The sequence below is a fragment of the Vipera ursinii genome (genome assembly GCF_947247035.1).
Source record: "Vipera ursinii genome assembly, chromosome: 4".
Taxonomy (NCBI): domain Eukaryota; kingdom Metazoa; phylum Chordata; class Lepidosauria; order Squamata; family Viperidae; genus Vipera; species Vipera ursinii.
In genome coordinates this window covers 3443537-3469302 of record NC_139514.1, presented here as the reverse complement: position 1 = coordinate 3469302, position 25766 = coordinate 3443537, and the positions used below count along the sequence as shown (strand labels likewise).

At 45.1% G+C, this 25766-nt stretch overlaps 1 protein-coding gene across 1 annotated transcript in view; it reads left to right on the top strand.

Annotated features, from left to right (window-relative positions):
• The window catches only part of MYO7A (myosin VIIA), a 73041-nt gene extending 51156 nt beyond the window's left edge, over positions 1–21885 (top strand). Inside the window, exons 26-37 of the mRNA XM_083362590.1 lie at positions 1787–1971; positions 3242–3395; positions 5012–5167; positions 5902–6007; positions 8685–8798; positions 9836–9923; positions 11781–11887; positions 14736–14921; positions 16776–16892; positions 17731–17814; positions 19692–19811; positions 21257–21885. Coding sequence (XP_083218716.1) covers positions 1787–1971; positions 3242–3395; positions 5012–5167; positions 5902–6007; positions 8685–8798; positions 9836–9923; positions 11781–11887; positions 14736–14921; positions 16776–16892; positions 17731–17814; positions 19692–19811; positions 21257–21346 — 1507 coding nt within the window. The 3' untranslated portion in view covers positions 21347–21885. The remainder of the gene's footprint in view (positions 1–1786; positions 1972–3241; positions 3396–5011; positions 5168–5901; positions 6008–8684; positions 8799–9835; positions 9924–11780; positions 11888–14735; positions 14922–16775; positions 16893–17730; positions 17815–19691; positions 19812–21256) is intronic.
• The last annotated feature ends 3881 nt before the right edge of the window (positions 21886–25766 follow it).

The window sequence follows — 25766 nt, the reverse complement described above, 5'->3', positions numbered from 1 at the left end:
TCTGTTCTGTTCTGTTCTATTCTATTCTATTCTATTCTATTCTATTCTATTCTATTCTATTCTATTCTATTCTATTCTATTCTATTCTATTCTATTCTATTCCATATTTTCTATTCTATTCTATTCATCCATTCCATTCCATATTTTCTATTCTATTCTGTTCTATTCTATTCTATTCTATTCTATTCTATTCTATTCTATTCTATTCTATTCTATTCTATTCCATATTTTCTATTCTATTCTATTCATCCATTCCATTCCATATTTTCTATTCTATTCTGTTCTGTTCTGTTCTATTCTATTCTATTCTATTCTATTCTATTCTATTCTATTCTATTCTATTCTATTCTATTCTATTCTATTCTATTCTATTCTATTCTATTCATGTCTGGGAAAGGCTCCTAAATTAATCAAACCAAGCCAAGCTCAACTTAATAAAATAAACTACGGCTTAATACTGGTGGGGGGAAAAAGTACCTCCCCAGCTTGTTAACAGGATCATGTTAGAATCTGCCCTTCTATAATATAACAACAGCAGCAGCAACAACAACAACAACCAAGAGAAGCAACCTGGAATTAAGGAGAAATTTCCTAGCAGTGAGAACGTCTTTGTCACCAGACCTTTCACACCGTCGAAAACCCACATTTTGTCCAACCATGGTCCGATAGGCGAACAAAAATCTCCCAATCCAAACTGAACATCCGGCTGACAGAGCTACAAACCATAATTAGAAATATACGGTCAACGCTGCAAACATTGACAATATAAGAGACAGCCTGTTGTTTAAGCTGCTTCGCTTTGACTCTTGAAGGGAGGGCATTTTCTAACGACTATTTTGGGAAGATTAGAAAAGCCCGCGTACAGATTGGGAGGAGAGACCTCCTCTGTCAAACTAATTGGATAATGTGATTTATGACGTGTCGATAAGGGCGGGGATTGTGTGTGTGTTACGGTGGGTTTGGTGGGGGGAGGAGATTTCAGATGCTGGCATCCCTCCATGAGTGCCGATGTTTCGTTTCATTTACCAAGACTTTTTAGATAAATAATAGGCCTGCAACTTGTTTGAATTGTCTCATTCATCGGAACCACGACATCTGCATTCCCTGTTTGCGTTCCTTAGGCAAGGAACGCCATCCTAGGTAGGACCACACACACACACACACACACAGAGGCCAAGACGCAGAGTGTTGTGATTCAGGGTCAACCTGTGGGTTCGGCAGTTGGGTCGGACGACTCAGAGGAGGAGGAGGAGGGGGATGTTGAAGAGCTTGCTGAGGGGGTTGGACAGCTTGATGAGAGCCCTCAGCCAGGCCCCTCTCACCTGGTCATGACGCAGACCCAGCTGTGTGAGCCTGACAGCGTGGATGAAGATGACCCACAGCTGGCCCTGTTCAAGGACGCCCGACGCAGGAGGCAGTCAATCAGGAGTAAACAGAGGAAGGCAATGGGGCTCCTCGGAAGGAGGCAGAGAGAAGCCACGCCCTGAACTGTATTTAAGGGGGAATGCGTGGGAGGGCTGGTTTGCTGAAGGCAACCGCTTGAAAAGCTCCTGTTTCTTGGTTCGTGTCTTGTTCTATTTGTTTTTGTAGCAATAAATTTGGCAGGCGTAATTCCAGCCTCTTGCCTTCTTGTAAAAGGGGTTGTCCCTGCCTTTTCTGCAGGGCCGGTAGCAGGCTGGTACAGAACACAGAGATGCACACATGGACGCCTTGTGCCGTTTCCCCCAAGCAGTCCCGGCTGGTGAACCCGTGCCAAGGCCGACCGCCTGTTTTCCTTTCTTGCCAGGCCTCCCCCCAAGCATACCCTGAGCAGGGTGATGATCACCAAGAACCGAGGGAAGGACAAGCTGTGGTCCTACACGAGGGAGCCGATCAAGCAGCCTTTGCTGAAGAAGGTGCTGAGCAGCGAAGAGCTGTCGCAAGAAGCGTGCATGGCTTTCATTGATATCCTTCTGAGTTCATATTCAAGAGGTGAGCCTTTTTTTCTGCCTGAGAAACATCCTAGGGCAAAGGGTCCCCAACCTCCCCGGGCTGTGGTGCTGTACCGGGCCACGGCATGCCAGCAACCGGTCTGCACAAACAAACAAAGCCCCCGTCCGCGGGATGCAGGCAGCACACAAAACCACGCACCCTCCACTCCGCGGATGGGATGGGATGGGATGGGATGGGATAGAGTAGAGTAGAGTAGAGTAGAGTAGAGTAGAGTAGAGTAGAATACAGTGGAATAGAATAGAATAGAATAGAATAGAATAGAATAGAATAGAATAGAATAGAATAGAATAGAATAGAATAGAATAGAATAGAATAGAATAGAATAGAATAGAATAAGGAATAAATAGAATAGAAATATAGAATAGAGTAGAGTAGAGTAGAGTAGAGTAGAGTAGAGTAGAATAGAATAGAATAGAATAGAATAGAATAGAATAGAATAGAATAGAATAGAATAGAATAGAATAGAATAAGGAATAAATAGAATAGAAATATAGAATAGAGTAGAGTAGAGTAGAGTAGAGTAGAGTAGAATAGAATAGAATAGAATAGAATAGAATAGAATAGAATAGAATAGAATAGAATAGAATAGAATAGAATAGAATAGAATAGAGGATGGGATAGAATAGAGTAGAGTAGAATAGAATAGAATAGAATAGAATAGAATAGAATAGAATAGAATAGAATAGAATAGAATAGAATAGAATAGAATAGAATAGAATAGGGAATAAATAGAATAGAAATATAGAATAGAATAGAATAGAATAGAATAGAATAGAATAGAATAGAATAGGGAATAAATAGAATAGAAATATAGAATAGAATAGAATAGAATAGAATAGAATAGAATAGAATAGAATAGAATAGAATAGAATAGAATAGAATAGAATAGAATAGAATAGAATAGAATAGAATAGAATAGAATAGAATAGAACAGAACAGAATTAATTTGGCCAAGTGGGATTAGACACACAAGGAATTTCTCTCCGGTGCAGAAGCTCCCAGTGTATGTGCAAAGCAACAGAGTAATAATAGTTACAATAATGATACCAATAAGAGCGGGTAGTAGAGAAGATGAGAAGGGTAATAATGATAAAACGGCAGCCACACAACACAGGGGAATTTAGTCAAACATAAGACAGCAGTGTGAGCCTTGGTGGTTCAGCAGAGGGATGACAGGGAGGGAGGGAAGGAAGAGAAAGGGCGTGAGGAGAGGATTGCTTGTCTTTCATTATATCCTTAACCTGCACACCCATCCTGAAATACATGGGCGATTACCCTTCCAAAAGGACCCGCTCGGTGAACGAGCTGACAGATCAAATATTTGAAGGGGCCCTGAAGGCCGAAGCCCTCCGAGACGAGATTTACTCCCAGATCCTGAAGCAGCTGACGGACAACCACGTCAAGTAAGTGTCAAGCTTCAAAAAAAAAAAAACCTTCTGCTGCCTCCGCTTCAGCCATTGCTGTTCCCAGCATGGGGGAACTATGGCCCCTTCATGACTCGCGGACTTCAACTCCCAGAATTCCTGAGCCAGCATGGGGGAACTATGGCCCCTTCATGACTCGCGGACTTCAACTCCCAGAATTCCTGAGCCAGCATGGGGGAACTATGGCCCCTTCATGACTCGCGGACTTCAACTCCCAGAATTCCTGAGCCAGCATGGGGGAACTATGGCCCCTTCATGACTCGTGGACTTCAACTCCCAGAATTCCTGAGCCAGCATGGGGGAACTATGGCCCCTTCATGACTCGCGGACGTCAACTCCCAGAATTCCTGAGCCAGCATGGGGGAACTATGGCCCCTTCATGACTCGTGGATTTCAACTCCCAGAATTCCTCAGCCAGCATGGGGGAACTATGGCCCCTTCATGACACGTGGACTTCAACTCCCAGAATTCCTCAGCCAGCATGGGGGAAACTATGGCCCCTTCCTGACTCCTGGACTTCAACTCCCAGAATTCCTGAGCCAGCATGGCTCAGCTTGGAAACCTCTCCCTTTCCCCTCAGCATGGCTGGCTCAGGAATTCTGGGAGTTGAAGTCCACGAGTCATAAAAGAGCCTAGGTGGCCTAGCCCTGATCTAGGGAAAGATGCATTTGCTGCAGATGCTGTCTTGTTCATGGGGTTCAAAGGTAAGTGTGGGTCCATTTAGTGACTGTTCAAAGTTACGACGGCACTGGAAAAAAAAGTGGCTTGGGACCGTTTTTCACACTTACGAGCCTCGCAGCCTCCCCTGGGTCACGTGAATAAAATCCGGACACTTGGCAACTGGTTCATATTTATGACGTCGCAGCGTCCCGGTGTTACGTGATCCCCTTTTGCGACCTTCTGACCAGCCAGATCAACGGGGGAAGTCAGGTTCACTTTGCAACCCATATTACTACAACTGCAGTGATTCACGCAACAGTTGTGGAGAGGAAGGTTGTCAAACGGGGCCAAACTCACTTAAACACTGTTTCGGCAATGGACATTTTGGGCCCAACTGTAGTTATAAGCCGAGGACTATCTGTATGTTCGGAAATGTGTTTCAGCAGCTGGATGACCCAGTTAGGGATTGGAAGCTCGGCAAGGAAATTGGCCGGCAGTTGGATAGGAGACCACTAGGAAATCCTAAGGTCGGAAACTCGTTTTGCTCGTGGCTCATTGGACGGTCGCAAAAGGGGATCCCGTCACTCTGGGATGCTGCGACCGTCGTAAGTATATGTCAGTTGCCACACCTCCGAATGTATATCGTGTGAACATGGGGATGCCGCAGTGGACGTAAGAAGCGCAAAAAAAAAAGATGGCCCCTTTTTCCAGTGCCTTTGTAACTTGGAGCGGTCACTAAAAGAAACGTTTTGTAAGTCGAGGACTACCTGCGGGCCATGAGGTCACCAGGAGTCCAGCTTGGTTGGAACGAGTCTCTTCATCTTTTTCAGAATATTATAGGGGGCTTTATATGCTTGGGCAAGGGGGTTGGACTAGATGACCTGCGAGGTCCCTTCCAACTCTCTTGTTCTAATTCTGTATTCCTTGCGGAAAAGGTACAGCGAAGAGAAAGGCTGGGAACTGCTCTGGCTGTGCACCGGCCTCTTTGCGCCCAGCAACGTCCTGCTTCTTCACGCCCAGAGATTCGTCCAATCTCGGAAGCACCACCCACTCGCTCCCGATTGCCTGCAGAGGCTGCAGAAAGCTCTGAGGTTCGTGTCTGTGGCCGGAAATAGCGACGGCAAGGGCCCTTAGACTTAGATACCGCTTCGCAGTCCTTTGCAGGCCTCTCTAAGCGGTTCACAGGCTCAGCCTGTTGCGCGCGCGCACACCCCCCCCCCCAACTATCTGGCTCCTCGTTTTACTGACCTCGGAAGGATGGAGGGCTGAGTCAGCCTTGAGCTGGTCAGGATCGAACACCTGACAGTGGGCAGTGAGTTGGCTTGCAATGCTGCATTCTAACCGGCATGTTAGGCAACACAAGAATCAAATCAATGCTGGCTTGCTCCAGCCGTTGCGGCCTGGCAGGTGTTGATTAAGCCTGGCGGGGGTGGGTCAACCCACTTTGGACATCCTTTTTCCTACTCGATGAACTGCGTTCTCTCACAAGACCTCAATATCTGAGGGGATTATTTCATCCGAAAGGAGAGAAGCAACCTGGAACTAAGGAGAAACTTCCCGACAGTGAGAACAATTTAACCAGTGGAACTACCTGCCTCCAGAATTTGGGGGTCGCTCCATCACTGGGGATTTTCAAGAAGAGACTGGACAGCCATTTGTCTCAAATGGTGTAGGCCGGTTTCCTGCTTGAGCAGGGGGCTGGACTAGATGACCTCCCGAGTCCCTTCCAACCCTGTTATTCTTTTATTCTTTTTTTTTCTTTTCTTTTCACTATGTCTGCTATAGCGCTGTCGATCAACAGCCACCGGGTTTGTGTCTTTTGCAGGAACGGGACTCGAAAATACCCACCGCATCTGGTGGAAGTGGAGGCCATTCAGCATAAAACGACGCAGATTTTCCATAAAGTCTATTTCCCGGACGACACCGATGAGGTAAAGGCAAAGCTCTTAAACCCTGATCAGTAAGGGAAGTCCATCCCAGGTTTCTTTGGTTAAGGAAGCAGCAGCAGGACAAGAGGAGGAGATCCAGAGGAGTGTCAAGATTTTGCTCTTCTTCCGTGAAGTCCACCGAGCTCCTCCATCCTCCAGCTCAGGGTTGTCCCAAAGGTGCTTTTTCAGGAGGCAACTGGACTTTCGCTTCTCCTTCCAAGAAGCTTCTTCAGCTCTGACTGGAGGGTGGGGAAGGGAAAGATTTATACTCCTTGCAGAAAAACCGGTCATTTGCATCCTTTTAGAGGGTCGTTGAGGCCACTTGGAGGTTTACCTGTGTCCTCAGGGTCACCTGAGTGGTGCAAATGGGCGTGGAGCCTTCTTGGAACTGCAGAAAGGACTGTGTTATAGACTGGAGATGGATGATGTCGTTTATATTCCTTGCAGACAGTTGGTCATTCGCCTTCTTTTAGAGAGTCATTGAGGCTACTTGGAGGTTTGTCTGTGTCCTCAGGGTCACCTGAGTGATGCAAATGGGCATGGAGCCTTCTTGGAACTGCGGAAAGGACTGTCTTATAGACTGGAGATGGATGATGTCGTTTATATTCCTTGCAGGCAGCTAGTCATTTGCCTACTTTTAGAGAGTCCTTGAGACCACCTGGAGGCTTACCTGTGTCCTCAGGGTCACCTGAGTGGTGCAAATGGGCGTGGAGCCTTCTTGGAACTGCTGAGCGGATTGTGTTGTAGACTGGAGATAGACAGATCCCCCGTTTGCACCACTCGGGTGACTTTGAGGACCCAGGTAAACCTCCAAGTGGCCTCAACGACCTTCTAAAAGAATGCAAATGACCAGTTTTTCTGCAAGGGGTATAAATCCTTCCATTCTCCACCATCCAGTCCGAGCTTGAAGAAGCTTCTTGGATGAGAAGTGAAATGTCTTCAAAGAAAAACAACAATGTCCAGTTGCTCCACGAAAAAGCACCTTTGGGTTTTTCCTTGAAGGAACCCATTAAAATAATAAAATAAACTTCCAGCACAGATGGTGCATGGCAAGGCTTTGAATCTCAGCTCTCCTGGCCTTTCCAAGCTCCAATCCCAGAAGAAAAAAACCCCAAAGGATTAAGCATAGGTAGTCCTTGACTTACGACCACAATTGAGTCCGAAATTTCTGTTGCTAAGCAAGCCAGTTGTTAAGTGAGCTTTGCCCCATTTTACGACCTTTCTGGCCACTGTTGTTCAGCGAATCGCTGCGGTTGCTAAGTTAGTAACCAGGCTGTTAAGTGAATCTGGTTTGCTTGCCAGGAGGTCGCAAAAGGGGATCACGCGATCCTGGGACGCCGCGACCTTCATAAATATGAACCAGTTGTCAAGAGTCTGATTTTTGATCACCTGACCCTGGGGATGCTGCTACGGTCTTGTGAAAAAGGATCACGCGCCACTTTTTCAGTGCCGTTGTAATTTTGGACGGTCACTAAATGTAATGTCGTAAATTGAGGACTACCTGTAATGCATAAATGCAGGTAATCCTTGGTTTACAGCCTCAACTGGGAACCGCATTTCCTGGGCCAAGCAAGGTGGGTATTAAATGAGTCGTGCCCCATTTTAGGACCTTCCTTGCCACAGCCATTAAATGAATCACTGCACTCATTAAGTGAATCTTGCGGCCGTTAAGCAGATCCAGATTCTCCCCTTTGACTTTTGCTTGTCGGAAACCAGCTGGGAAGTTGGCAAAAGGGGATCACGTGACCTGAGGATGTTGCAATGGTCGTACAGTACAGGTAGTCCTCAGCTCACAACCGCAATGGAATCCAGAACCTATGTTGTTAAGTGAGAAATTTCTGAAATGGGTTTAGCCCCGTTTTACGACTTTTCTTTCCACCTCTGTTAAGTGAATCAGTGCAGTTATTAAATTAGTAACACGGCCGTTAAATGAATCCGGCTTCCCCCGTTGGCTTTGCTTGTCGGAAGGTCGCAAAAGGGGATCAAATGACCCCCAGGGACGCTGAAACCGTCATAAATATGAGTCACTTGTCAAGCATCCAAATTTGGATCACGTGACCATGGGGGAATGCTACAGCGGTTGTTAAGTGTGAAGGCTAGTCATGAGTCCCTTTTTTCCAGTGCCATTGTAACTTCCACCGGTCACTAAAAGAATCGTCGTAAGTTGAGGACTATTGGTAAACAGAGCGGCTGTGGTTAAATAAAAAAGCCACTTTAAGAGACAGACTTTACAAGTTGGTTTGCATGTTCCCTGCGATCAGGGTTAATGTGTGACATTAAACTATTGTGGTTCGTTTAGATTGGCCAAACGTCTTCTCACATCCCAGCTGGGCCCACCCCGCCAGCTGACTTGTGTTTAATTGAGTAAACCATGTTTAAACCCTAGTTTGGCCCAAGATATCAAGGTAATAATTTAACAGCTAATCAGCTTGTATAATGTGAGCTATCTGGTGTAATGATGAGGCTGACTCAGCAGGGTCTGTGTCCCTTTGAGTGTGTATTGTTCCTGGTGTGTGATATTGTAGATAGGGTAAGGTAAACCACCATTTAATATAGATCACTGTTTACTGTATTTACTCCTGGGTTACCTAGCGCAATAAGACTGTACACACTCTGACACAAGAGTTCAACTCAGCTTGTATGAAGCCAGGTTATTTATTCTTCTCTGTTTCTCACCCAGGCGTTTGAAGTGGAATCAGGCACCAAGGCCAAGGATTTCTGTCAGAGCATTTCCAAACGGCTGCTCTTAAAATCATCGGAGGGATTCAGCCTTTTTATCAAGATATCGGACAAGGTGAGTTTACAACTCAAAGTTGGCCAGACTTTAATCAGAGTCCAGTCCATTAACACTGAAACCCTTAAAGTTTAAACATACAAAGAACAGTTGCAGGAATTGGGTATGTCTAACTCTAATCTAACGAAGAGAAGGACAAGGGGTGAACATAGCAGCCTTCCAGTATCTCAGGGGCTGCCCCAAAGAAGAGTTGGGGGTCAAGCTATTCTCCAAAGCGCCCGAAGGCAGGACAAGAAGCAACGGATGGAAACTCACCGAGGAGAGAAGCAACCTGGAACTAAGGAGAAATTTCTTGACAGTGAGAACAATTAACCAGTGGAACCACTTGCCTCCAGAAGTGGTGAATGCTCCAACACTGGGAGTTTTTAAGAAGAGACTAGATAGCCATTTGTCTGACATGGTATAAGGTTTCCTGCCTGAGCAGGGGGTTGGACTAGATGACCTCCAAGGTGCCTTCCAACTCTGTTATTCTGTGATTTTCTTAATATTGGAATGGGAGACCACTAGGGCAGGGGTCCCCAACCTGTGGGCCATGGCCCGGTAATGGGCCCAGGCCACCTGGCAGTGGGACAGTCTGACCAGTGCACATGCATGTGCACGTGCACCCCCTCAGTTGTAGTAGCACCATGGCCGTGGGACACAAAAACAGGACACTGTGCCTTGGGGCACAAAAATGGGCCGCTGTCGTGCCTCAGGGTATGAAAACGGGCTGCTGCCGCACCACAGGGCGCAAATACGGGCTGCCGCCACACTGCAAGGTGCAAAAATGGCTGCCGCCGCATCGCAGTTCGCAAAAATAAGGTGCTGTGCCATGCAAGAATGGGGCAGGGCTAGTGAGTATCGCTCGTGAAAAAGCACCTTTGGGATAACTGTGACCTGGAGGACTGGGAATCTCCATTGGCAGCTCTCTAGTCCGTTTCCTTCCCTTTAACACGGTATTTCTCAACCTTGGTCCCTTTAAGACGGGTGGATTTCAACTCCCAGAATTCCCCAGCATGCACATCTGCAAGGGGCCAAAGTTGCTTGCCTTCTTCCAGGTCATCAGTGTCCCCGAAGGAGACTTCTTCTTTGACTTCGTCAGGCATCTGACCGACTGGATCAAGAAAGCGAGACCAGCAAAAGATGGTAAATCGTTCGTGGTAAATCTTGACTTCAGTACAGAAATCTTGACTTCCTTCTGGTTCCCTCTAGTTCCCTCTAGTGGCCAACCTTCAAAACTGCATCCTGTCATGTTTTTGAACTGAATTCAAAACCGAAGCATTTTCCCACGGGAAGGATTCTTGTATAATTCATTCCAGAATCTTATTTTGAAGTCATCTGGACACCGTTGCCCATTTGTAACCTTCTGAAATCAAAGTTCTAATCACCCTTTTATTTTTTTATTCAAAACAAAACAAAACAAAAATCCCGCTTGAGTCCTTAAACGTGTAAAAGATGGCAAGAAACTCCCTTGGCATTTTCAGACTTGTTGATGGGAAGGCTCGCAATATTTGAAAAACAGTTAACCAGCCATTTCAAAAAACGATTAGAAAAGGAAGTACGAATAGTCCTCAACTTACGACTGGTTGCTTAGTGACCATTTTACAACAGACCTTATGACCCAGAGTCAAAGTTCGGACAGCCACTCCCCCAACATGGTCAGATAACTGCACGTCAGGAACTTGGCAGTGTCCTGTAGTCATGTGATCACGTTTTACGACGATTCGGGCAAAAATTAGCATTTACCTCCAGTTTTTGACAAAATTGGCCCACAGGGAACAATTCACTTGCTTAATAACCGCAGTGTTAGCTTAACAACCACATAGTTTGCTTTATGCCTGAAGCCGTCGTTTAATGACCAGCACAAAAAATGGTCATAAAAATCGGATCCGTCACATGGGTGATCTGATTTATCTAAGGCCTGATTTAGCTAATCAGGTAAGGCTTAGGAAAAAAACTGGAAAAATTGGGAAACAAATAGGTTTTTTCAAGGTTCCCCCCACCCCCCCCAAAGCTGTCAGGGGCAAAAAATTGTTTTTTTCTCCAATTTTTCCAGTCTTTTCATCTTAGGTCAGATCACCCATGTGACGGATTTGATTTTTATCACCTTTTTTAATGCTGGTCATTAAACAACAGCTTCAATCATAAAGCAACTAACATGATTATTATTTCATGAACATCATGATTGATAACCCTGATGGCCAGGCTCCCTTACGTAAGTCATAACTCGAGGACTATCTGTATGCAAACTCGGTGTCCTTTTAAAGACACCGAATACAGTTTGAGCACAATGATTAGTTTTTTTTTTGGTCATTTGCCAAAAATCTGCTGGAGGCTGCGATCTTGCACAATGATCTTCAGTTCTCCATTTCTTTCCCGGACATCCTTATCTTTTTCCTGCCACGCTAGATTTCTGCAAGCAGGGATTCTCACTTTTGTGCGAAGGAAAGCGACAAAGTGAGGATCCTAGAGGTGTCTCGCCTGTCACACTAGTGGAACAAACAACAAATGGTGCCACTTCACAAAGAAGTCATTGGGGAGGGGACAATCTTACAGTCCTCAACAGGCCTTCGCCAGCAACCCTTTTGTGGACCTCAGACACGCACACCCCAACACATACACACACACACACACACACACACACACATACTTCATCTCTCCAAATTAAAAAAAAGAAACTTATTATTTCCTTTGGGTAACAAGTCCACATTGGTAGATGGCTTTCTGCAGCGCCCCCTGCAGTCAGGACTCTGAATTGCATCCACAATCTCTATGTTATTACAGATTATAGATATTTTTCAATCTTTGCACGTTTAAGATGCGTGGACTTCAACTCCCAGAATTCCCCAGCCAGCGTACGCTGGCTGGGGAATTCTGGGAGCTGAAGTCCACGCATCTTAAATGTGCAAAAGTTGAGAAACGCTGCCTTAAATTAATTGTGGGTCGTCACACAAGGCCCAATCAAGACCCAACTTTGAATGTTGCCCTGATTTTGCTTCCTAGGTCTCGTGCCTTCTCTCACCTATCAAGTGTTTTTCATGAAAAAGCTTTGGACCAACACCACGCCTGGGAAAGATTCAATGGCCGATTCCATTTTCCATTATTATCAGGTAGGTCTCCCAAATCTGCCAGGTTTATCAGCGGAGGAATCTAAGCCAGATTACGGCTGGACAATCCTTCAGGTGGCTCCTGGTTCTGGGAGCAAAAGATGGCGGAGAAGAACACTTCAGAACGGGCGGCCATCTTCAGAACATTGCTTGCCCTCTGAGCACCTTTGATAAAAGGAGCGAAGGACGTCCGCTCAAATATGAGGAAACGTCTTACTTTGCACGTGGGACCTGAAGGCCAAAAACATGTTGTTGTGTGCATTGGATTGTGCAACATTGTCAGCATGCCTTCCATAAGGCAGTCCTTGACCTACGACCATTCGTTTAGTGGCCAAAGTTACAATGGCACTGGGCAAAAAATTACTATGGCTATTTTTCACATTTATGATGGTTGTAGCATCGCTCTGGTCATGTCAGCAAAATTTAGGCCCTTGGCAACTGGGATGTATTTATGATACATTCCGGTACATTCTTCCGGTTTGTATGTACTGTGTTTCCCTGAAAGGAAGGCCTACACACCAACAAAAAGCCCTAGCTTGATTTTTGGGGGTGGGCTTAAAATAAGCCCTACCCTGAAAATAAGTCCTAGTTTGGGGGTGAGGTGAGGCACACACCTAAAAATCAAGCTAGGGTGGGGGTGGGGGAGTGGAGTTGCCCCACCCGCTTGCTCCCACTTTTCTTGCAGCCAGGCCTCTCCTCGCCGGCCCACTTCTTCTTCTGAGGCCTGCATTTTTCAGTCGCGGGCCTTTCCGGAAGGCCTCTGCAGCCGAGAACCGAGCTATGGACTCAATCCGTAGCTTGGTTCTGCAAGATCTCCGCAGCTGAGCACCAAGCTATGGATTGAATCCATAGCTTGGTACTCGGCTGCTTAGGCCTTCTGGAAAGGCCTGATGGCAAAATGCAGGCCCGAATGCAGCTGCAGAACTTTGGCCCCAGAAGAAGTGGACCGGCTGGGTGGCGCCGTTGGTGCCGGAGATAAGGTCTACCCTGAAAATAAGACCTGTGCCTCTTTTGGAGGCAAAAAAATAAAAAATAAATAAGACCCGGTCTTATTTTCAGGGAAACACGGTATGTATGTACGCAGGTATGCATGTATTTATGGTACATTATGGTACATTCTTCCGGTTTTCGGCAAAACTGCGGAATTGTTTTGCTGAACGACTGCGGTACAGATGGTCCTCAACTTACAACAATGTTGATGGGGATGTTCTTGGTGATTCCTTGATTAGGTTTACTGTGGGGTCCTCGGTGGTCACTGAGCTGGGTTGTTTTCTTGCAAATGTTTCTTTACCCAACTAGGTAACATCATCGATGCTAGAAGCGCTGGTTTACTTAAGCAGTCCCCAGCTCAGACAACCAAACAGTAAACAACAGCCTAATGAAGGAATCACCAAGAACATTAGACCTGCACTAGAAAAAGGAAACAATATCCCAATCAAGGAATTGCCAAACAAGCTAGCGGTAAACAACGGTTTATTTGTAGCTCAGGGTTCATGTGGTGGTTTTCTTGCAGACATTTCAAGGCCCAACTAGGTAACATCATCAGTGCCAGAAGGGAGCGAGGGCCGCTCTCTGTTTATAAACAAGTAGCTTGCTTGTAGAGGGGAATCCCCACTCCTTTCTACGGTAGCACTGATGATATTCTCTAGTTGGGTCAGGAAATGTCTGAAAACAACCAAGCTCAGAAAGCACCAAGAACAACAGCTCAGGCAAGGAACCACCCAAACCGCTCCCATTAACATGGACAGGGCAGGCCACTAGTATACAAACAGAGACCCAAGCCCCCTCCCTTCTAGCACTGATGAAGTTACCTAGTTGGGTAATGAAATGTCTGCAAGAAAAGATTCAGATTCAGATGTCTAGGGAGATTCTCCATCCTCCAGGTCAGGGTGGGCCGAAAGGTGCTTTTTTAGGAGGCAACTGGACTTCCTTGTTTTTTCTCTGAAGACGTTTCGCTTCTCATCCAAGAAGCTTCTTCAGCTCTGACTGGATGGGGGGGGAATGAAAGGATTTATGCTCCTTGCAGAAAAACTGGTCGTTTGCATCCTTTTAGAGGGTCATTGAGGCCACTTGGAGGTTTATCTGTGTCCTCAGGGTCACCTGAGTGGTGCAAATGGGTGTGGAGCCTTCTTGGAACTGTGGAAAGGACTGTCTTATAGACTGGAGATGGATGATGTCCTTCATATTTATATATCTTGCAGAAAAACTGGTCATTTGTCTTCTTTTAGAGAGCCGTTGAGGCCACTTGGAGCTTTACCTGTGTCCTCAGGGTCACCCAAGTGGTGCAAATGAGTGATCGATCTATCTCCAGTCTACAACACCGTCCTTTCAGCAATTCCAAGAAGGCTCCACACTCAGTTGCACCACGCAGGTGACCCTGAGGACACAGACAAACCTCCAAGTTGCCTCAACGACTCTCTAAAAGAAGGCAAATGACCAGCCGCCTGCAAGGAATATAAATATAAACAACATCATCCATCTCCAGTCTACAACACAATCCGTTAAGCAGTTCCAAGAAGGCTCCACACCCATTTGCACCACTCAGGTGGCCCAGAGGACACAGGTAAACCTCCAAGAGGCCTCAACGACTCGCTAAAAGGATGCAAATGACCAGTTTTTCTTCCAGGAGTATAAATCCCTTCCCTTCCATCCAGTCAGAGCCGAAGAAGCTTCTTGGGATGAGAAGCGAAATGTCTTCAAAAAAAAACGAGGAAGTCCAGTTGCCTCCTAAAAAAGCACCTGTGGGATACTCAAGTTCAGAAAGCACCAAGGACCCCATTATTTTCATCCCCGGCTTTTGAGGTGATTCAGGACGTTGCCTCACCACCATCTGATTTTCTCCACGGCACAGGAATTACCCAAATATCTTCGTGGCTACCATAAATGCAGCCGGGAAGAAGTGCTACAGCTTGGAGCCCTGATCTATCGGGTGAAGTTTGAAGATGATAAGTCTTCTTTTCCTAATATTCCGAAACTTCTCAAGGACCTGGTGCCCGAACCTCTTATCAGACAGCTGTCCCCAGATGACTGGAAGAGAGTAAGTTTGCTCCAAGTAATTCTCTACTTCCATCTCTTTTTCTGTCTGTCTGTCTGTCTTCAGGTAGTCCTCGACTTACAACAGTTCATTTGGTGACCTTTTGAAGTTACAACGGCGCTGAAGAAAAGAAAGCTATGACCGTTCTTCACACTTACGACCATTTCAGCATCCCCATGGTCATGTGACCGAAATTCAGACACTTGGGCAACTGACTCATATTTGTGATGGTCGCAGCGTCCCTGGGGGTCACGTGATCCCCTTTTGCGACCTTCTGATCAGCAAAGCCAATGGGGGGGGGGGGGGGAAAGCCAGATTCACTTAACAGCCGTGTTACTAGCTTGACATCTGCAGTGATTCACTTAAGAACGATGGCAGGAAAAAGTCGTAATGCGGGGCAGAACTCACTTAACAAATGTCTCACTTAGCGGCATAAATTTTGGCCTCCACTGTGGTCGTAAGTCAAGGACTACCTGTATTGGTCTGTCTCTGTTTCTGTACGACCACACTTGGAACATATTTTATTTATTTATTTTATTTATTTATTTAATTAAATTTCTATACCGCCCTATTCCCGAAGGACTCAGGGCGGTTTACAGGGCAGCATAAAATACAATATAAAAATAATATAGAATTAAAATACATTAAATTAATTAAGCCCAATTAAAACAATATTTAAAAAGCTAAAACCCCTTCAGTCCAGGCCTGATAGATTGAAAAACCAGGTTTTCAGGTCCCGGCGAAATGAACGCAGATCAGGGGCGGTCCTAAGTTCCACAGGTAAATCATTCCATAGGGCAGGTGCGCCCACAGAGAACGCTCTTCCCCTAGGAATAACCCGCTGGCATTCCTTAACTGGCGGTATCCTGAGAAGGCCCTCCCTGTGGGAGCGCACGGGACGAAGGAAGCTTGATTATCTGTTCCCTCAGATAATCCGGACCCAAGCCATTTAGGGCTTTATAGGTCATCACCAGCACCTTGAATCTCACCCGAAGGGCAACCGGAAGCCAATGCAGCTCGCGGAGTAGAGGTGTTACATGGGAGTATCGGGAGACCCCCATCACAACTCGCGCGGCCGCATTCTGCACCAGTTGAAGCCTCCGAGTGATCCTCAAGGGCAGCCCCATGTAGAAAGCGTTGCAGTAGTCTAAACGGGAGGTCACGAGCGCATGAGTGACTGTGCGTAGGGCATCTCGGTCCAGTTTTGGTCACCACCATGTATAAAAGATGTTGAGACTCTGGAACGAGTGCAGAGAAGAGCTACAAAGATGATCAGAGGGCCAGGAGGCAAAAACAATATGAATAATGGTTGCAGGAATTGGGTAGGTCTAGCCTAATGGGGAACAAAAGGACATGGGGAGACATGATAGCAGTGATGACCATCTTGATGGTCATCTAGTCCACACACACCCATACCATTTCAGACAACTGGCTGTCCAGTCTCTTCTTTAAAACTCCAGTGTTTGAGCATTCACAGATTCTGGAGGCAGGTCGTTCCACTGGTTAATTGTTCTGTCAGGAGATTCCTCTTTAATTCCAGGTTGCTTCTCTCCTTGATTAGTTTCCATCCGTCGCTTCTTGTCCTGCCTTCAGGTGCTTTGGAGAATAGTTTGACTCCCTCTTCTATGTGGCTTGACTTGCTGAACTACACAAACCATTTATTACATTCTTTCTAGTTTGGGCAAACTTTTGTCTGTTTTCCTAACATCCCAGCGTACAACCTCCTGACAGCCTGAGCCTGCATCAAAACCAGACTTAGCAAACCTATGAGGCCAGTTCGTGCATTCGGTATTCTTACAATAGGGCGATGTCCGGTGTGAGAGATTGTGATGCTTGTGTCTCTGCTCTCTCTTACAGTCCATCGTGGCGTATTTCAATAAGCACGCCGGCAAAACGAGGGAAGAGGCGAAGCTGGCCTTCCTCAAGATTGTCTTCCGGTGGCCCACGTTTGGCTCGGCTTTCTTCGAAGTGAAGGTGAGGACGGCCCCATCTTGGAATGCACTCAAGAAGGGGGGGAAGGAGTCCTGTTGTTTGGTGGACTACCTTGAAGAGCAGATGGTGGGGTCAGGGGAATAGAACAGAACAGAATAGAATAGAATTGCAATGAAATGCAATGCAATTGCAATGGAAGAATAGAATAGAATAGAATAGAATAGAATAGAATAGAATAGAATAGAATAGAATAGAATAGAATAGAATAGAATAGAATAGAATAGAATAGAATAGAATAGAATAGAATAGAATAGAGATTAGAATAGAATAGAATAGAATAGAATAGAATAGAATAGAATAGAATAGAATAGAATAGAATAGAATAGAATAGAATAGAATAGAATAGAATAGAATAGAATAGAATAGAATAGAATAGAATAGAATGGAATGGAATAGAAAATATAGGATAGGATAGGATAGGATAGGATAGGATAGGATAGGATAGGATAGGATAGGATAGGATAGGATAGGAGTTGGAAGGGACCTTGGAGGTCTTCTAGTCCAACCCGCTGTTCAAGCAGGAGAGCCTATGCCATTTGAGGCAAGTGGCTGTCCAGTCTCTTCTTAAAAGCCTCCAGTGATGGAGCAGCAAATATCCCCCTTGTTTCCAGGATCCCCACTCGGAGAGGAGAGCTGTGGGGGTGACATCTCTCATGGACCCCTAAACCAGTCTTTCTCTCAGCGACTTTAAAACAGGGGGATTTGAAATTCCTGAATTTCCTAGCCTTATAAGAGAGCTGTGGTGGCATGATCCTGCTCACTAATTTGCAATTTCACCTTCCCAGCCGACTAACACCCCTCCGCCTTCCTTTCCCAACAGCAAACCACTGACCCAAATTATCCAGAACTGCTCCTGGTCGCCATCAACAAACATGGCGTCAGCCTCATTGACCGTAAAAGCAAGGTGGGTTTTGTCAATTGAATGCTTTACAGTCTCTTAAAAACCTCCAGTGATGAAGCACCCACAATTTCTGGTGGCAAGCTGTTCCACTGGTTGATTGTCCTCACTGTTAGGAAGTTTCTCCTCAGTTCTAGGTTGCTTCTCTCCTTGATTCGTTCCCATCCGTTGTTTCTTGTCTTGCCTTCTGGTGCTTTGGAAAATTAATTGACCCCCTCTTCTTTGGGGCAGCCCCTCAAATACTGGAACGCTGCTATCATGTGTCCCCTATTTCTTCTTTTCTTTAGACTAGCCCAGGGGGAGGCAACCTTGGCTCTTTTATGACTCGTGGACTTCAACTCCCAGAATTCCTGAGCCAGCATGGGGGAACTATGGCTCCTTTATGACTTGTGGACATCAACTCCCAGAATTCCTCAGCCAGCATGGGGGAACTATGGCTCCTTTATGACTTGTGGACATCAACTCACAGAATTCCTCAGCCAGCATGGGGGAACTATGGCCCTTTCATGACTTGTGGACTTTAACTCCCAGAATTCCTCAGCCAGCATGGGGGAACTATGGCCCTTTCATGACTCGTGGACTTCAACTCCCAGAATTCCTGAGCCAGCCATGCTGAGGGGAAAGGGAGAGGTTTCCAAGCTGAGCCATGCTGGCTCAGGAATTCTGGGAGTTGAAGTCCACCAGTCATAAAAGAGCCAAGGTTGCCTACCCCTGGGCTAGCCAAACCCAAATCCTGCAACCATCCTTCGTATGTTTTTGTCTCCAGGCCTTTGATCATCTTAATTGCTCTTCTCTGCACTTTTTCCAAACTCTCACCATCTTTTTTGTGATGTGGTGACCAAAACTGGATGCAGCGTTCCAAGTGTGGCCTTACTAAGGCTTTATAAAGCGGTGCTAATGCTTCACATGATCTTGATTCTGTGCCTCTGTTTATACAACCCAGGATTGTGATTGACTGATGCTTTAGCAGGCTGTTACTCAGTGTATCTGTGTGAGCCAGGAGAAGGAAGCTTTAAACACAGGTAGCCCTCAGCTTAGCAACACTTCATTTAGTGACCAAAGTTACAATGGCACTGGGAAAAGGGACTTATGACTGTTTTTCACAGTTATGACCTTTGCGGCATCCCCATGATCAGGTGATCAAAATTCAGAGGCTTGGCAACTGGCTCGTACTTATGACAGTTGCAGTGTACCCAGGGCTGACGTGATCCCCTTTTGCGACCTTCCGACAAGTGAAATCAAGGGGGCAGCCAGATTCATTTAACAACTGATTAACGCAACGGCGACAAAGGAGGTCATAAAACGGGGCACAACTGCCTTGCTTAGCAAATCTACCAGCAACCGCAATAGAATGTAGAGTTATATACCGCTTCACGGTGCTTTCCAACGCTGGAAGGATTGCCTGGAAGATCTGTACAGGTAATCCTCGTTTTACGACCGCAATTGTCGCTAAGTGAAAAATTGGTTAACTTGAGTTTTGCCCCATTTTTATGACCTCCCTTGCCGCGTTTGTTAAGCGAATCGCTGCAGTTGTTAAATTAGTCACGCGGTCAGTAAGCGGATCCGGCTTCCCCCCCCGGACTTTGCTTGTCAGGCAGTCGCAAAAGGGGATTGCGCGACTCCCCCGGGATGCTCCGACCAACATACATGTGAGTCAGTTTGCAAGAAGGCGAACGTAAGTCACGTGACCGTGCAATGGTCGTAAGTGTGAAAAATGATCCTAAGTCACTTTTTCAGTGTCATCGTAACTTTGAATGGTTGCTAACTGAACGGTTGTAAGTCGGGGACAACCTGTAGATGGGTACCGTAGTCTGGGAGAACAGAAGGCGACAGGCAGGGGACGGGCTGGCTAAAAGGCCCATAATGTCTTCTCGTGTCTCCAGGACATCCTCATCACCCATCCCTTCACAAAGATCTCGAACTGGAGCAGTGGCAACACCTATTTCCACATCACCATCGGCAATTTGGTGCGAGGGAGCAAGTTGCTGTGCGAGACGTCACTGGTAATAATCTATATTCCTATCCTATCCTATTCTATTCTATACTATTCTATCCTATTCCATATTTTCTATTCTATTCTATTCTATTCTATTCTATTCTATTCTATTCTATTCTATTCTATTCTATTCTATTCTATTCTATTCTATTCTATTCTATTCTGTTCTTTCTGTTCTATTCTATTCTATTCTGTATTTTCATTATAATCTATATTCCTATCCTATCCTATATTTCTCTTCTCTTCTCTTCTCTTCTCTTCTCTTCTCTTCTCTTCTCTTCTCTTCTCTTCTCTTCTATTCTATTCTATTCTATTCTATTCTGTATTTTTATTATAATCTATATTCCTTTCCTATCCTATCCTATCCTATTCTATACTATTCTATCCTATTCCATATTTTCTATTCTATTCTATTCTATTCTATTCTATTCTATTCTATTCTATTCTATTCTATTCTATTCTATTCTATTCTATTCTATTCTATTCTATTCTATTCCATTCCATTCCATTCCATTCCATTCTATTCTATTCTATTCTGTTCTTTCTGTTCTAATAATAATAATAATAATAATAAGCTGGAAGGGACCTTGGAGGTCATCTAGTCCATCCCCCTGCTATTCTATTCTATTCTATTCTATTCTATTCTATTCTATTCTATTCTATTCTATTCTATTCTATTCTATTCTATTCTATTCTATTCTGTATTTTCATTATAATCTATATTCCTATCCTATCCTATATTTCTATTCTTTCTATTCTATTCTATTCTATTCTATTCTATTCTATTCTATTCTATTCTATTCTATTCTATTCTATTCTATTCTATTCTATTCTATTCTATTCTATTCTGTATTTTCATTATAATCTATATTCCTATCCTATCCTATCCTATGTTATTCCATATTCTCTATTCTATTCTATTCTATTCTATTCTATTCTATTCTATTCTATTCTATTCTATTCTATTCTATTCTATTCTATTCTATTCTATTCTATTCTATTCTATTCTATTCTATTCTATTCTATTCTTCTCTTCTGAGAAGCACCCTTGGGGCAAAAAAAAAAAGTCCGGCCCTCACAGAAACAAAAATGCAACTTCCAACCATTTGTTTAGTGACCGTGTGAAATGACAACGGCGCTGAAAAAAAGTGACCGATGGCCGTTTTTCACCCTTACGACCGTTGCAGCCTCCCCACGGTCAGGTGATCCAAAGTTCAGACGCTTGGCAACCGGCTCCTATTTGTGACGGTCGCAGCGTCCCGGGAGGGTGCGTGTCACGGGATCCCCATCGGGGCGCCCAGATTCACTTAACAACCTCATCTGCAGCAATTCACTTAACAACGGGGGTAGGGGGGAAAGAAAGCTCGTAAAATGGATCAGAATCAAGCCGGACGGTTGGCGAACCCCAGGCGTCCATTTCCCCTCCTTCTCCCCGCTTCTCTTTTGCGCCAGGGCTACAAGATGGACGATCTGCTGACCTCCTACATCAGCCAGATGCTGACCGCCATGAGCAAGCAGAGGGGGGCCAAAGGGAGCAAGTGAACGGAGACCACCCACCGGCCGTCCCTTTGCCAGCTAAGGGCGGTGGGTTACCCTTGCAGCTGGGGGAAAGCCTTTGCCACCCACGTGTGGAAAATGAGCCGGTCGCCTTCCGAAAACCTGTCGGATTTTGAGGACTCCGAGCGGACCTCCACTTCGAGCGAGGACGACTACTTGTGAGAGAGAAATAAAAGAAAAAAAAACAACAAAATTGCCTTTCTTTCCCACACCAGCACTGATTATTTTTCTTCTGGCTTCTGGGATATCAACCTAGGCTTCTCTTTCGGATGTGAGGAGAAGGGAAAAAAAATCAATCAATAAAGCTGCTTTTTTTTTTACGGCATACGGAGAAGGTCCTCGCTTTCGCGGGTTAATCAAGGAGAGAAGCAACCTAGAACTAAGAAGAAATGTCCTGATAGTTAGAACAAATTAATCGGTGGAACGACAGAAATTGTGCATGCTCCATCACTGGAAGCGTTTAAGAAGAGACTGGACAACCGTTTGGCCTGAAATGGGACAGGGTTTCCTGGCTGAGCAGGGGGTTGGACTAGATGACCTCCAAGGTCCCCTCCCAACTCTCTTGTTCTGTTATTCTGAACGACTTGCCTCCGGAAGTTGTGAATGCTCTATCACTGGGGGGGTGGGCGTTAAGAAGAGATTGGACAACCATTTGTCTGGGATGGTATGTAGGGTTTCCTGCCTGAGCAGGGGGTTGGACTGGATGACCTCCAAGGTCTCTTCCCATTCTGTTATTCTATTTCTATCTTTTTGCAAACGGGCTTCAAGGAAGCAGTTTACGAAGCCGAGAAATCGGATAATTCCGCAAGAATCTACCTGGGGTTTGTTTTGCTGGTTTGTTTTTCTTGAGTGAAGAAATCAAGTAATCGTTTAAAGAGTGGATTTTATTGGGGAAGAAAAAAAAAGACAGACAAAAAGGATGTTTTTTTTAAAGAAAAAGAGAGAGAGAAGGAAAATACTGATGGGCAACCGGAGAGCTGAGACTTTCAATGTGCAATAAATGAAGTGATGGAAGAGGATTTGGTTATTTTATTGGACTAGTCTAGAAGACCTCCAAGGTCCCTTCCAACTCTTTTAGTCTGCTTTTCTCTGTCTTGTTTATCAGAGCAAGGTGACTTTTCAAAATTGACCTAAACCAGGGGTAGGCAGCCTTGGCTCTTTTACGATTGGTGGACTTCAACTCCCAGAATTCCTGAGCCAGCTATGCTGAGGGGAAAGGGAGAGGTTTCCAAGCTGAGTCAGGCTGGCTCAGGAATTCTGGGAGTTGAAGTCCACGAGTCATGAGGGGGCCATAGTTCCCCCATGCTGGCTCAGGAATTCTGGGAGTTGAAGTCCACAAGTCATGAAGGAGCCATAGTTCCCCCATGCTGGCTCAGGAATTCTGGGAGTTGAAGTCCACGAGTCATGAAGGGGCCATAGTTTTCCCCATGCTGGCTCAGGAATTCTGGGAGTTGAAGTCCACGAGTCATGAGGAGGCCATAGTTCCCCCATGCTGGCTCAGGAATTCTGGGAGTTGAAGTCCACGAGTCATGAAGGGGCCATAGTTCCCCCATGCTGGCTCAGGAATTCTGGGAGTTGAAGTCCCCAAGTCATGAAGGGGCCATAGTTCCCCCATGCTGGCTCAGGAATTCTGGGAGTTGAAGTCCGCAAGTCATGAAGGAGCCATAGCTCCCCCATGCTGGCTCAGGAATTCTGGGAGTTGAAGTCCACGAGTCATGAAGGGGCCATAGTTTTCCCCATGCTGGCTCAGGAATTCTGGGAGTTGAAGTCCACGAGTCATGAGGGGGCCATAGTTTTCCCCATGCTGGCTCAGGAATTCTGGGAGTTGAAGTCCACGAGTCATGAGGGGGCCATAGTTCCCCCATGCTGGCTGAGGAATTCTGGGAGTTGAAGTCCACAAGTCATGAAGGAGCCATAGTTCCCCCATGCTGGCTCAGGAATTCTGGGAGTTGAAGTCCACGAGTCATAAAAGAGCCAAGGTTGCCTAGGCCACTTTATGACACCTGGACTTCAACTCCCAGAATTCCTGAGCCAGCCATGCTGAGGGAAAAGGGAGAGGTTTCCAAGTTGAACTATGCTGGCTCAGGAATTCTGGGAGTTGAAGTCCACGAGTCATAAAAGAGCCAAGGTTGCCTACCCCTGACCTAAACTGAGACCACTTTGGGTCAGATTGCTGATAGATCTGCCTCCCTGTTTTGTTTTGTTTTTTGAAGAAATTAAGTTAAAAAATATATACCCTGTTTCTAGGTGGAGAATGAAGGATTTTTTTGACATTGCATTGGGAAACTTGAATTGAAGAATGACGCCGGATAACAGGTTGTTAAAAAAAAAAGTTGGTTTGTTCCAGGTACAGTCTAGGATTGAGATGACCCATGATTCTGGACTGAACATTAAAGTTAGAATACTCCTTCTTGAAGCCGGCGTTCTTCTCTCGTGTTCCAGTGAAATATTACTGGAGGAAGAATTTTGCTGAATTCTCTTAATTTTGAATGTGCAATAAACAAACAAAGAAATTTGTCTGATTTGAATTTCCTGATATGCACAAGGTGAGTTTTAGGAGGATTGGGATGAGACCTAAGCATGATTCTTAAGGGGACACCTAGTTATATATGTATACATGGGTGGATGGATGGATGGATAGATAGATAGATAGATAGATAGATAGATAGATAGATAGATAGATAGATAGATAGATAGATAGATAGAGATAGAAATAGAAATAGAAATAGATATAGATATAGAGATATATTAATGTTGACTTAAAAGTTTTAAAATTGTGTGTGTGTGTGTGTATAAATAAAACTTGATATTCCTCAAGTTACAACTATTTGTTTAGCAACTGTTTGAAGTTACAGTGACCCTGTAAAAAGCGGTTTATGATCGGTCCTCGCACTTATGACCGGTGCCACATCCCTACGATGAAATTTGGGGGGCTTGGCAACCAGTATGTATTTACAATCGTTGCAGCATCCTGGAGTTCAGGTGACCGATATTTCTGATTTTCCCACCTGGTTTCTAACAAGCAAAGTCATTGAGGGGGGAGCCAGATTTGCTTAAGGACTGTGTGATTCACTTAACAACAGCGGTAATAGCCCTTAATATTTGTGGCAAAAAAAGGACATAAAATCGGGCACGCCTCAGTTCACTGCCTTGCTTAGTGATGAAAATTCTGGTCCTAACTGTGGTCATAAGCCGAGGAGTACCTATATATCGGTGTGGTTATAGGACAATATCACAATATCGCAGAGAGGATGTATAAATTTCTCATTTTTGATTGACAGCCTACTGGAGGGAAGGGGCTAGATAAGCGAGCGTCCCCTTGAAATTTAAAAGCTGAATTGATTTTACAGGTAGTCCTTGACTTACGACCACAGTCATACCCCAAAATTCCATTGCTAAGCAAAACAGGTGTTGAGTTTTGCCCCATTTTATGACCTTTCACGCAGCATCTGTTAAGCGAATAACTGTAGTCGTTACGTTCGCTACATGGTCGTTAAGTGAATCTGGCTTCCCCCATTGATTTTGCTTGTCGGAAGGTCTCAAAAGGGGACACTGCATCTGTCATAAACAGAATTCAATTGCCAAGGGTGCTGAATTTTGATCGCGTGACCCCTGGGGCTGCTGCAGTGTGAGAAACGGTCAAAAGTCACTTTTTTTAGCGCCGTCGTAACTTGGAACCGTCACTAAACAAATGGCTGTAAATCGAGGACTACCTGTATTTCCACCACCTTCCTGGTGCAACAGAGACAAAATACATCCAGAGGAAAAAAATGATGTAAAAAAAAAATCCATGAAGTTTCCTTCTTTATTAGCAAAAAGAAAAAAAAAGAAATAAAAATAGTCCGGTCCGGTTTCATCATGCGGCATGTTAGTTTCACCTTAATTTCTCTGGAAGGACAAGCAGGATAATTGTTCTGCGATGGATTCTCCCATTTTAACAGCGTGGTAATTCTCTTGGACAGGTATTCACAACCAGCATCTTTGGCAACTCTGAAAATATACAAGGATGCTAGTCCTTAGTGTGGGCATTAATCCAGGCTGAGCTACTGAGAGAAAAAAGACAGCCGCTCCATTTTGTCTTAGATTAATTACACGTGTTTCAATCTTTGCAACTTTAAGATGGATGGACTTCAACTCCCAAAATTCCCTAGCCAGCTACGCTGGCTGGGGAATTCTGGGAGTTGAAGTCCACCCATCTTAAAGTTATTGAGACTTAGAAATACTCATTAGAATATTTTCAGCTCTAATGTGTCTCACTCCCAATTGTTACCATTAAAAGACCAGGCCCCAAAAAAACCAGAACTCCAGTTATATATTGGTAGTCCTCAACATACAACAACTCATTTAGTGACCGTTCAAAGTCACAACGGCACCGAAAAAAGGGGACTCGTGAGTGGCTTTTCAC